The sequence below is a fragment of the Malaclemys terrapin genome, chromosome 3 (assembly GCF_027887155.1).
Source record: "Malaclemys terrapin pileata isolate rMalTer1 chromosome 3, rMalTer1.hap1, whole genome shotgun sequence".
Classification (NCBI taxonomy): domain Eukaryota; kingdom Metazoa; phylum Chordata; order Testudines; family Emydidae; genus Malaclemys; species Malaclemys terrapin.
The window spans coordinates 78,330,311-78,344,425 of NC_071507.1; the positions used below are offsets into that span (position 1 = coordinate 78,330,311).

The 14,115-nt window shown below is 40.6% G+C and overlaps 1 protein-coding gene across 1 annotated transcript in view; it reads left to right on the plus strand.

Moving 5' to 3' along the window:
* The window catches only part of PCNX2 (pecanex 2), a 248,771-nt gene that overhangs the window by 146,980 nt on the left and 87,676 nt on the right, over positions 1-14,115 (plus strand). Inside the window, exon 22 of the mRNA XM_054021531.1 lies at positions 9,339-9,449. Within this exon, the coding sequence (XP_053877506.1) occupies positions 9,339-9,449 (111 nt within the window). The remainder of the gene's footprint in view (positions 1-9,338; positions 9,450-14,115) is intronic.

Genomic DNA, 14,115 nt, shown 5'->3' on the forward strand with positions numbered 1-14,115 from the left:
AGATGCAGCAAAGTTAAGTGACTTGCCTAAAATCACTCAGCAAGGCAGTGACAGAGTCACAAATAGAGCTTAGACGCCCCAACTCTCAGTACCCTGGACTGATCACCCTCCCTCCCTGTCTGATATGTTGCATTTTAAAAAAAGATTTATGAGATTAATAATGAGTATTTTTATGTATCCGTTTTTTTAATTTGCTGCTGAACCACATTATATAGCAAGAATTAACAAAGTAACCTGTGAAGAGGATAAATGTTAACTCAGTTTCCTTCTTCCATTTTTTGTTAAAATGGTGAGCATGCTATTAATGCATTAAAATGGTACATGTCTCATTTAGGTGAGCATCATGAAATCATACAGAATAAAGGCTTCAAGCTTTCTGAAGCAGATGCAAATAGGAGTTATACAAAACCTGTTTGCTGATTCAAATTGATTTTTCTATTAAAATTATGCCAACAGAATGTTACAATGGCTTGTGGCAGTAGCACTGAAAAGTATTACTATTTCCAGTAAATCCTGTTTTCCAAGAGTTCAGAAGAGGCATGTGTTTCAAATGATATTAGGCTATGAACTGGGGACATAATCTGCTCTGTTGCAAACGTCAGCATAACAAAAACAAACAGTGGTTTCAGCAGGTTTTAATTTAGTATTTACCACATAAAAAAACTTGACCATTTTAAAAAAAGAAATATTTTTGTTAATTTATATGGACATAAGTACATATATAAACAGGAAGATGAAGTACAAATAATTAGGCCTACAAATACAGATTTTAGTCCAAACACACAACGTGGTACCAGTCAGTCAAGTAGAACCGATAGAACATGTGGAAAATTAAATGCCAAAGAAACATTTGAAAATCTGAGCCCAGAATCCTCCAAGCCTAAACTGAAATTTTAAGAAGTGGAACCCTAAGACATCCAGTTCCAATGGGGTAAAAATTGTTTTTGTATTTAAAGACTATGGTTTTAGAGGCCATTTATGTTGCAAACGAAGCATACAAATATATTTTTATTTTTTTCTGTTTTAATCAAACATTTTTACAAGAATTAAATATGGCAGGTAAATTCCATTTTTATGCTTTTTTAGCCCCGGTCTTACAAAGGGATCTACCCACACAAAGTCTCACTGGATGCCACACAGGTAGAAAGGTCCATGCGGGCAAAAACTTTTGCAAGATAGAGGCCTTGCAAAGTATCCTTATCAACTTCAATCTCAGTTTATTAAATGAACTGATACTTTAATAGAGTTTATTAAATGAGCTGATGATAGAAGCCCACCAGACCTGAGACAAGGAGATAATTAAACAAACAAAAATGTATTTCAAATGCTACAGGACAACTTTAATGCAAGTAACTGTAATTACCCAATCTTGCTATTGAATTAACCCACAGAATTTAATCTGTTATATCTGGTATGTATAACAAGGCAAGAATAGTCATACACAAAAAAGCATATTTACAGATCAGGGCCTTTAGTTCTTCTTCCTCTTTGATGTACATTTAAGTCAGAAGGTATTTCTTATGAGGAAGAATTTTGTAGCTGTTAACAGCTTTACCTTACAGAAGACTTTAAAGATGATCAGTATAATAAAGTGCATGTCTGTATAAAATAAAAAAAAAAAATCTATTTTTTCTGCTTTCTCATTTTACAGTGAAAGGAATGCAGTAGTTCAAAGTCACTGAATATACTAGTAATTTTTACTAATTGATGAGCAAGAAACTGGTTGCTGTGAAAAACTATCACCTGAGTAACATCTGGGAACACTAAAACTTTACATTCCCTAAATAATATTTCATTCCTCTGCTTAGTGAACTGTAAAAAATACACAAGATTTAAAGAAATGTTATAATAAGAATACGCTTTGATAACCCACCCCATATTGGGATACAGGTAGTCTGAATTAGAACCTCCATCCTTTATGCAGCTCCGAGGGAGAGGTCATGGAGCTTCTTCTGCTTACACTGCTCTACAGTCAAAATGTTTCTGAAATAAATGTAGTCAAACTTTATTAATTCTGGGTCACTGAGAACGAAAATGATGCTTAAAATTGTTGATTGGCTCTAGTTTTCAAGATATGCTATTGGGTCAGTATATACGACCCTTGACTTGGGAATGGCGGAGGATAAGTGAGTTATAAAAGGAAGGGATCTTAATTTAAACCAGAAATGTCTAAAATACATCTTTGACTGGATCTATGAATAAATCTATGACTGGGTTTGGACAGTACTTGATTTTTAGGCAAAACAATGAATGATGCAAGCTGAAGCTGGTATTGCGTCATACATGATATGACTTGCATCATGTTATTCCTAGAAGTCATGGATGATGCAATCATAACGAAGCTTACATCACTCTGCTGAACAAATTGCCCTATATCAGCTCTAGAAATCATACAGTGTCGTGCTCTCTTATTTGTCAGTGTTTGATTTTGCAAAGGGACACATTTCTGTTTAGCCAAAGTGAGCAGAGATGCCTCATACTTGTGTGAACAGTGCAGATAACTTCTGCTATGTTTGTGGTGAAGTGACTTTTGCATCACAAAAGCGCAGTATAACCACTATGGTTAAGAAAGCCTATCACCTTTATTTTGGCTGCAAAATTGGAGATCAGGACAAGAGGTGAGCCCCACACATATGCTGCAACACTTGTGCAACAAATCTTCGCCAGTGGTTGAACAGGAAAAGGAAATCTATGCCTTTTGCAGTGCCAATGATTTGGAGAGAGCCAAAAGATCATACCAGCAATTGTTACTTCTGCATGGTGCCTCCAGTTGGGAAAGGTGTGTCAAAGAAGAAAAAGTGGAGTGTGCATTATCCAAACATTCCATCAGCTATACGCCCAGTACCCCACGGAGAAGGACTGCCGGTTCCTGACGCACCAGAATCATTCTCACTTGAGTCAGACGAGGAAAAGGAGGAGGATGAAACTTCTGGTCCTGAACCATCAATGTCACAGGACCCACATTTTCTCCCATCCTCCTCCTCTGAACCACACCTCATAACACAAGGTGAACTGAATGACCTTGTCAGGGATTTGGAACTACCCAAGAGTAAGGCAGAGCTGTTGGGCTCCAGACTACAGCAGTGGAATCTCCTGGCAGGTGATGGTAGGGTTTCCATGTTCCGTGACGGTCAAAAGGATCTTGTCTCCTTCTTCTTCCTGGAAGGCGATCTTGTATAGTGCAACAACATCGATGGTGTGATGGCAACCCTCAACATCGTTCACAATCCAGATGAGTGGAGACTGTTCATTGATTCATCGAAGACGAGTCTTAAAGCTGTTTTACTGCATAATGGCAATGTTTTGCCATCAATTCCAGTTGGTCATGCAGTCCATATCAAGAAAACCTATGACAACATGAAACAACTTTTGAGGTGCATAAACTATGACCAACATCAGTGGCAGCTTTGTGGCGATTTGAAGGTTGTTGCTCTATTGCTTGGTCTGCAGACTGGATACACAAAGTACTGCTGTTTTCTCTGCGAATGGGATAGTCGTACAAGAGATTCCCACTACATCAAGAAAGATTGGCCACTCCGACAGTCATTGGAGCCTGGGAGGAAAAGTGTTCAGCATCCACCACTTGTTGAATCAAGGAAGATTTTATTACCACCCTTACACATCAAGCTGCGTCTGATGAACTTTGTTAAGGCCATCGACAAAACACAAGCAGCTTTCAAGTACCTCCATGGAAAATTTCCAAGGTTAAGTCAAGCTAAGATAAAGGAAGGTGTCTTTGTTGGTCCTCAGATTCGTGAACTTCTTCGAGATGATGCATTTGACCATGCACTGCGTGGCAAGGAAAAGGCGGCATGGAAAGCCTTCCAGTTAGGGCAATAAATTTTCTCGGAAACAACAAGGCAGACAACTACAGGTTGTTGGTGGAAAACCTTCTCAAGGCATACAAATGCCTTGGTTGCAACATGACACTAAAGATACATTTTTTGCACTCTTATCTAGATTTTTTTCCACCAAACTGCGGAGCAGTGAGTGACGAGCACAGCAAGTGATTTCACCAGGACATTGCAACAATGGAGAAACACTATCAGGGCAAATGGAGCTCATCAATGCTTGCAGACTATTGCTGGACAGTGACAAGAGATGCTCCATTTAATGAATACAAGAGACAAGCCAAGAAGCGCCGAGTAGACACTGAATAGGACTAAACTATGTACAGAATAGTTTTTTGCCTTTTGTTTCATAATAAATTTTATTTATATAACCCGTTTGCTGATTTTTAAAGTGTTACATAAACAGGACAGGTGAAATATCATCATGTAAAGCAACCATGAAACACATGAAAAGACCTAGGTTTCCAATTTATGATTAAAACTCTACTATCTACACACTATACATAGACATAAAATGTAAAAACTTAAATATCTTAGAAACAGTAGCCAATCAGTTGTTTTAAGTGTCATATTTGAATTCAGCACATCAAAATACATAATAAATAGCACATTTTATCTCTGAAGCAGACGACTTCTCAAAAATTGTAGACCAGTGTTATTGGCACAAATTCAGCATAGGATTTTTTTTTTTAAAAGTTTTCACAACAGATAGGAGACTTCATTCTTGTGATCTAATATTACTGTAAACATATCAAGAGCAAGTTAATTACCATCTTTCCCAGCCAAAGTAAAAGGAAAGCTTTAGTAAGTATAAGTTTATATATTTCTGGTCATTTACAAATATTTTAACCTTTTCTTTTAAATTGGCAGCACCTTATCTTTATTTAAAGATTGATATATGAGTGTTACCAGTAGAAGTCAATGATATTGTTTGTGTGGTTGAGGATTGTGTTTGGAGAGGCAAATTTTAGCTGCTTCAGTATCTTTCTGAAGCAAAAATAATATTACTGTGTAAATCCTTTTAGTTCTCAAGCTAGGCATAGAAGAATGTATTCAGTATAATTTCTGATTTAGGTGAAACAAGTGATGAATAAAACCTGTTCAGGTTGATCTAGCAAAGGAAACTCTTTAGCTCCTGATTCTTTATATTGTGGTTGCTTAATGAATGAAGGTGACAACTCCTCTGGCAAATATTGTCACATTATGAAAAGTGCTAGAGGCCACATCATCATTAAGGGGTTCTGCAGAATAAGAAAACTCACTAGAATTTCCCTTTTTACGTGTAATTTTTTTGAAATTGGTAACACACTCCACCATCCATCTCTAAGAATCATTAGTTGTGTGATGGCAAATAGCAGAAAGTTCAGGAAATGGCCAGTGGGGAGAGCAGCTCTTTTTGATTTGTCCTCCTCTTCTGGAGGAAGAGGGCATTGAGTTTATGAACTGGCTGGATGGAGAGAGCATCCTTTCTCCTTCTGTCAGAAGTAACAGTGGAGGTTGTGGGTGACAGGCAGCAGAGAGCCAAGACCTACTGAGTCCCTTCTATTTTGGAAAACGGTGTAGATATTAGTGATTCATAAAACGAATGAAACACAAAACCAGAAAAGGCTCCCTCTAGTTTAGGTTTTATTACAACCCAAAACTTGAACTATGTTTGCTGACGTTTGAGAACCATTTGGTGAACGTTGACAGCATTTTGAGTGCATTTGGGCTGATTTGTGGGCTTGTGATTTTCAGTATGAAATAGGCAGACCTTTGTGTTTTTTACCATAGTTTCACTTTGAGTTTTTGAAGGTCTCAAATTTGAGTTGTTAGCTTTTAAGAAAAGATAGATTCCCCCCCCCCCACCCCCCTCCCGAGCTGTTCAGTCAAGCATTTCAGATATATAGATGTTAAACAAACAAACAAAAAACCCAGAGGATTAAACAGCCTGAATAAAAGTCTACTCTACTCTCAATCAGGTTTCACTTCCATGCCATACTTAATGCCATAGTCCTCCAGTCAAAGTCATAAAATCATACAAATGTAGGACTGGAAGAGACCTTTAGCCCCCTGCAATGAGGTAGGACCAAGTAAACCTAAATGATCCCTGACAGGGTTTGGGCAATCTGTCCTCCAGAAATGGGTGATACAGTTCAGGGCTACTGCACCTGTATTTCCCCCTTGTGGTTCAGCAAGGGCATCTACTCTAGGCTTCCAGCTCCTCAGCCGTCACCTCTCTTGGGTGGAGACCCACGTCTCATTCCCTCCTGACCGGGATTTTTCCAGGCTGCACAGTTCCCTGCCTACACTGTGAGTTCCCCAACAAGCCAGGTGGCCTAACCAAGCCAGTGTCTGTGCTTTCCCTGCTCTTTGAAGGCCATGAACAACATAATTACCCATAGTTATAAGCTATCGCACGGCCCTTTCTAAGCAAGCACATTTATTCTTAAGGTGAAAGTGTTATAAAGAAAACATATTAAAAACTATAAAAGAACTTATACACATGCTAATAGGCTTACCAGAGATCACCCCCAACTCCAACAAGGGCTCTGGCGGGATTCATTCCTTCAAACCCCAAGGAGTTTTTCTGTGGTCACAAGTTCATAACAGCTTTTGCTCAGAACAAGAACACCTATGCATGGGTTACCCTTCCTTTTGTACAGTCTGGGTCTTTGATCTGCAGATACTGTGAATAAATAATCATCCAGCCAGTGGTTCTCTTTTCAGGGTGTAGCATCAAAAGATTGGGTCCGGAGGTGGGAATTTGTATTCCCCACACCACCACCAGGTATTTCTCAAGAAACCCACTTTATTTTGTTTGTCCTGAAAGTTCCTTCTTATCTGACACATTGTATAAAGTAGTTCTTTGAAACTCATAGTGCTTCCCAGGGTTTACACTGGCCCCACATCTCCATGCCCTGGAGAAGCTACATCTAAAAAGTAACTATAATTCATAAACTTTGCCTTTATAATACAATAGACTCCAAAGCTATTTAAACTTAATTCAACAAGATTTTCCAAAATTATTGCAGGAAATTGCTGTATTTGTCACAATGGAGAGTCCACAACCTGCCTTAGAAGCCTGTTCTAGAGATTGCTGCAGATTAAGCCCATTACTTCTTGTCCTACCTTCAGTGGACATGGAGAATAATTGGTCCCTGTCCTTTTTATATAATCTTTAATATATTTGAAGACTGTCATCAGGTCCCTCTGTCTTCTTTTCTCAAGGCTAAACATGCCAATTTTTTTAACCTTTCCTTATAGGTCAGGTTTTCTAAATCCTTTGTCACTTTTGTTGTTCTCAGTTGGACTCTCTCCGATTTTGCCACATCTTTCCTAAAGTGTGGCACCCAGAATTGGACACACTCCACCTGAGGACTCACTGATGGCAAATAGAGTGGGATGGTTACTTCCCAGGTCTTATATGTGACACTCTTGTTGTGAACTCCTAGAATGATATTAGCCTTTTTTAGCAACTGCATCATATTTTTGAGTCATATTCAATTTCTGATTCACCATAACACGCAGCTCCTTTTTGTTAATATTACCGCCTAACCCATTATTCCCCATTTTGTAGTTGTGTATTTGATTTGTCCCTCCAAAGTGTAGTAGTGTCTTACAGAGGAAACAAGGTAGACAAGACCTGAATTTCTAATGTACCAAAACAAACAAACTAACAAACCCCACAACAGAAATTTGGGGGAGGGTAATGAAGGTTTGTTTTAGAGAGACCATACAACCTGATTTTACCAGGTCTGTCCTGGTTTTTCAAATGATGTCTGGACTTGTCTTTATAGCAAAAATAGTTTGAGTGTTGCTGCTACTTTGAGTTCCATCCCCCATCACACACACACAAAAAGCATGGGGTGTTGCTTTTATCTTGAGTTGACTGGCCTGTCAGGGGGAATAGGCTATAGCTCAGTTTAGACAACTCATCAGCTGCTAACACAACCACCCTGAAGTGTGGATGCAGGGTAACTCCACTTGAGTGCCACTAGTCCTCCATTGCATTCCGACAGTTCCGCCTGTGTGCCCGCAAAGGAAAAACCAGTTCTTCCACTTCCTCATTGAAAAAGAATGCATTAGAGTGGTTCAGCTTGCTGCAGCAGCAAGAAACAACGGGATATGCCTCCACAAGTCTTAGTGTCGCACATAAATGAGTGCAGCGCCAGCGTGGACACAGCAGATGAAGTATTATTTCGCAGGGTGAATGCTCTCACTTGAGCTAGGCTAACTCAAGAGAAGTAACTCGTGTAGATAACTTGAATTAGCTCTGCAGTGAAGTCATAGCCTCTGTGTCCTTCAGGCTTTTATTGGGAGGCCTAAAATGTCCTGTTTTTTCATTTCACCAGTCAAAATAAGTAGTAGGTACAAAATGCTTGTTCAGGATGTGTTGCTACAATGTTATGAAGCGTTGCGTACACTCCTGTTTCATTTTCTTGTACAGTGCATGCGAGCTTCATACCAACCCTGGTTGAAGGCCAAAGCTTGTCATAATTTGTCAGGTGACAACACTGCAATAGGAGTCTGTTGATGACCCAGTCTAGTCAGCACAAACTTTCTGCTCCAGGCCTTTGCAGAAGGAGCTGGGGGTAAAAATTCACCACTTCAGGAAATAGACATGTGTTGTTCTTGAGTAGGGAGCTAGCCATGTACATTTTACAAAAGTCAAAACCAATGTTCTTTGCCATCCTGTCCTGGCCGTGTGGTGCATTGTATGAAGCGTTCCACTTTCCTCTACTGAACACCTGTTCAGTTACAGATTCACTGTTATTCCCAACATAGTTATCTCTAACCTTTTCTACCATATTGTCATGCACAGTAAAAAGAACAACATAGTTTGCTCTGGCTTTATAAATGAATATGTTAGAACTTCTTAAGAAGTATTATTTAATAGAATGTGGTTTTTGTTTCTCTGACCAGAACAGCTGAAGACCTGAAAGGAAATTGATAGAGACAAATCTCAGAGAATTTACGATGATTAGGCTGCATATAGCTTAGATCCAAGAGGTCCCAATTTAATAAGGGAATCTCTGCTAGCAGAAACATGTCTATTCTTCAGCTGTCTATGTGCCTATTCTTCAATTTTCCCTGGTGGTGCTAAAAGAATATCATAGAAGTTAATGGATAATAGTACAAGTTAGCAAGATAACCAAGTTAGCACATAACGGTACAATTTTACTCCCTCTTTGAGCACAAATGCTTTTAAAAGAAAATCACTTAGGCCCCAGTTCAGCTAGGTACTTAAGCATGTATCTAAATTTAAACACTTGAGAAGTTAATGAGACTAATCATACTTAAAGTTAAGTACATGCCTTAGCATCATCCTGAACCAGGACCTTAATATGAGTGAACAAAGTAGCACAATAGAAACTGAATTTCATTCATTCCAGTACAGTTACCGGACAATGCACAGTTGTAAAGGATTTAGAATTTTAAAATTTTACTGTTGAAATTACCTTGATACCTGTAAATGTCATATTTTTTTCTTTCTCTTGTTTTCAGCTGTGGGATCTACTGCAAAAATTACAGTTTGTTATGACATACATTGCTCCCTGGCAGATTGCGTGGGGATCTTCATTTCACGTGTTCGCTCAGCTCTTCTCAATACCTCATATCCTTTACAGATTTTTTGTTTGTTTTTTGTTTTTTTTGTTTACTCCCAGTTTCACTGTTCATGTATGTACAGGGTTTGAACAAAGAGAGTAACATTTAATAATTAATTACATTTAACAAAAACTGAAAATATTTTACACTGATTCTGGGATACCATGTTACTTCTAATTATGTCTCTTTAGACAGAGGGGACCCAGTTTTTCTCTGTTATTTGGATTCAGCTATTGACTGCATTAAGAATTGCAACTGGGGAATTGAGCAGAATTTGGACCAGGATGTTTAACGCTATTTCCTTCTTCCCCATTCATATTCAGCTAATTCTCTTTTCTTATAATGTTCTCTCTCATCCCAGCATAAAACTTAGCGTGTCTTGTGTAGAAAAAGTATTCTCAGTACAATTCCTCCATCTTAGGTAGACTGTCTCCTTTAGAATGCTGTTCTTGTGGGGTGCTGAGCATCCTTTTAACAGGTAGCCCTGGCTAATGCCTGAATGCAGGGATTTGCTTCATCTGGTTTTTCCCTGTTGCATCCGTCTAAATTTTTCCCAGCTTAATTGTAGTCTGACTTTGATTTTCTTTTTATACTAATTTTCCATTGAGAGGGTTGGGAAGTTTCCTCCTTTTAAAATTTTCCACTTTTGGTTCTGACATGAAATGTTGTAGGATAGCTGGAAACATACTTACAATAGCACTCAAAAGGAAAGATTCCAAAAACACATTATTAACAAAAGTTAATAGTAAAAGTAAAGCTGGCTCCAACCAATTTTGAAGCAGTAGGCGTAGCAAGAGCTATCATCAAAATCCACATTCTGTATTAATTTGAGTCCCTATTTTTATCTAGGAATTGCAATTAAATAGTTTATTTAAAGTTATTTAGCAGAACATTTCAAAACTGAAGATTATACTTTAACAAGATTTCTCTTCAAATGCAATTATTTTGTAGTGACAGTAACTTTAATGTTAATAAAATCCCTAAGTAGGATTTTTTTCAAAAGTAAGGCAGTTACTGAATAGGATTTAGTTGATTTATGTAGTTATTGTTGAAGTACATTTAGTCTGGGTATCTATTATTTAAGTTAACGATATCCCTGTTAAATGCAAAACAGTATCTTAATGTAATGTTATGGTTAAGAATTCACATGAAAAAGTTACTGTTCCCACAGCAACAATAACTCTGTCCTTTTGTATATAAGCATGGAATTTTCTATTAGCTTTTATGCATCATCCCCATTAAAAATAATGCAAAAATGCTACATATGCACAAAAGAGCCAAATTACAGTATGGTTGATCTGGGAACCATAACTTGGAATTGACTACATTATGTTCAGGTAAATTCCCAATGGTAATGTTACATTAACATAATATCTTTCATTTAAAAAAACAGAAAAAACCCAGTGAGAGATCACACAGTAAACCAAACATAACATGCATTTATTTTAATGTTCTCGCATGTATATGTAAAGAGGCATTCAAATGAACACACTAAGGACCAATGGGATTTGTTGTATGCTTGATGTAAGCAGGATTTGGTTTTCAAAGGTATACAGGTTTGGGGTGTACAATAATCATTTTGAAACTTGCCCATTTTCTATGTCCTGACCCTTAAAACGAGAAGACCAGTAGTGACACTTATTTCCATCATCATATTAAAAGTGCTTTCTTAACATTTTTATTTGCATTGTGGAACATTTTCCACATAACTTAATATAGTAAATACTTTCCCTCCCATGGTATGAACCATTGTAACAACATTACCTGTGAAGATAATGCGATCATCTCACTGCTTTTATTATGTATATAATTTATACAACAACTATAAGTGAACAAATTGTTTTTGGAAGTCTTAGTGAATTTGTTGGGAGTATGAGAACTGTAGAGCAGGGCCAACCCCGCAAACGGTTACTAATGAATGTAGGGTAAAATTTTCAAAAGCATCTAAGGCCTGGTCTACACTAGGCGTTTATGTCGAAGTTAGCGCCGTTACATCGAATTAACCCTGCACCCGTCCACACCGCAAAGGTATTTAGTTCGACATAGAGGTCTCTTTAATTCGACTTCTGTACTCCTCCCCGACGAGGGGAGTAGCGCTAAATTCGACATGGCCATGTCGAATTACGCTAGGTGTGGATGGAAATCGACGCTAATAGCTCCGGGAGCTATCCCACAGTGCACCACTCTGTTGACGCTCTGGACAGCAGTACGAGCTCGGATGCTCTGAACTGCCACACAGGAAAAGCCCCGGGAAAATTTGAATTTGAATTCCTTTTCCTGTCTGGCCAGTTTGAATCTCATTTCCTGTCTGGACATCGTGGCGAGCTCAGCAGCACTGGCAACGATGCAGAGCTCTCCAGCAGTGATGGCCGTGCAATCTCAGAATAGAAAGAGGGCCCCAGCATGGACTGATCGGGAAGTCTTGGATCTCATCGCTGTGTGGGGCGATGAGTCCGTGCTTTCCGAGCTGCGATCCAAAAGACGGAATGCAAAGATCTACGAGAAGATCTCTAAAGACATGGCAGAGAGAGGATACAGCCGGGATGTAACGCAGTGCCGCGTGAAAATCAAGGAGCTGAGACAAGGCTACCAGAAGACCAAAGAGGCAAACGGACGCTCTGGATCCCATCCCCAGACATCCCGTTTCTACGAGGCACTGCATTCCATCCTCGGTGCGGCCGCCACCACTACCCCACCAGTGACCGTGGACTCTGAGGATGGGATAGTGTCCACGGCTGGATCCTCGGACATGTTAGCGGACGGGGAAGATGAGGAAGGAGATGAGGAGGACGAGGCAGTCGACAGCGCTCACAACGCTGATTTCCCCGACAGCCAGGATCTCTTCATCACCCTTACAGAGATCCCCTACCAACCCTCCCCAGCCGTTACCCCGGACACAGAATCTGGGGAAGGATCAGCCAGTAAGTGTTGTAAAAATCTAAACATTTATTTGTAACAGAACAGGAATATTAACAATTTAAAAAATGGGTTTCTCATGATTAGTTTGATTAGCTTAACGGTTCAGTCATGGGCAGTGCAACTATTGAAAAAAAATCTAGCAATGTCCGGTTTTGCATGATTGTCCTGCCCAAGCCGCTCTACTGGTTAGTCACTGCTACAGCAGCTACAGTAAAATGCGGTCTATATGTCCGGGGATGGAGCAGAAATCCTCCTGTGACATCTCGAGGAAGCTCTCCTGGAGGTAATTGGAAATCCGCTGCATTAGGTTCTTGGGGAGAGCGGCCTTATTGGGTCCTCCGTAGTAGGACACGTTGCCACGCCACGAGACTATCAAGTACTCTGGAATCATTGCTCTGCACAGCATGGCGGCATACGGCCCTGGTCTTTGCAGGCTTTCCCGGAGCATTCTCTCTTTCTCGCTGTCAGAGATCCTCATGAGGGTGATGTCGCTCATGATGACCTGCTTTGAATGAGGTAGGGGAATGTTAGTGTTGGGACTGCTTTGCCGTTCCTTTACAGAACTGTAACCGCTGGTTTGCAGCCACGCGGTGGAGGCGGGAGAGGGGCAGCCGAAAGGGATCGTTCCCGGGGACAGCCGCGAGGGTGTGGGACAGGAGCAGACTTCCTGCTTGCCGAATTGCTGGCAGCAGGGACTGACATTGATTTCAATGTGAAATGAGGCCATTGCTAATATTAAAGTTTTAAGCTGCCACAAGTCTACGGCTTACCATGTCTGCCTGCAACAGAAATTCCGTTGTCCTGACACGGTTCTCAAATGTGCTGTGCAAGACCCCAGGCACTGAATGCGAAGGCCGAGAATTCGACCTTGTGCTGAGTGCGCATGTGAGAGGTGCTGTGCATGGTCTTGTTAACAGAGAAAGACTATGTTCTTTGTTCACAACTACATTTATCTTTCTGAGGAATTCACTCCCTTTTTCCCATTCCCACAGCCCCATCTGCGACTGTCTCACAACCTAGCCTGTCATCACACTCCCAGAGGCTAGCGCGGATTAGGCATAAGAAGAAGAGGACACGGGAGGACATGTTCTCGGAGCTTATAGCCTGCTCCAGAGCCCAGGCAGCACAGCAGACCCAGTGGCGGGAGAACTTGACCCGAATGCACCAAGCCAACATGGATCGGGAGGAGAGGTGGCGTCAGGAAGACCAGCAGGCGACTCAAACCCTGCTTGGACTAATGAGGGAGCAAACGGACACGCTCCGGCGCCTTGTGGATGTTCTGCAGGAACGGAGGCAGGAGGACAGAGCCCCGCTGCAGTCCATCTCTAACCGCCCTCCCCCGCCACCAAGTCCCATACTCCCCTCACCCAAAGTGCACAGAAGGAGAGGCGGCAGAGTCCCTGCTAACTCTCACTCCACCCCTGCAGAGAGCTCGAGCAGCAGAAGGCTCTCATTCCCCAAAATTTGACAAGTTCTTTCCTTCCCGCCTGACACAAGCCCCCGTCCAAGTTTCACTTTCCCAGTTCCATGTTTGGTTGATAATAAAAAATACGTTTCTGTTAACTACTGTTTCCATCATGTTCTTTTGCAGGAGGGGGGGATAGGGGGTTGGTAATTCGACAGGACAGTCACCTTTGGCAGGGTATATAGTCGGGGGCAGGCACAGCAGCAGGGCACATACATAGTGCAGTGATGCAGTGACTAGTTACCCTGGTTAGTCTGGGAGGTTGTTTTCATGTTATGTGGTGGGGGGTGG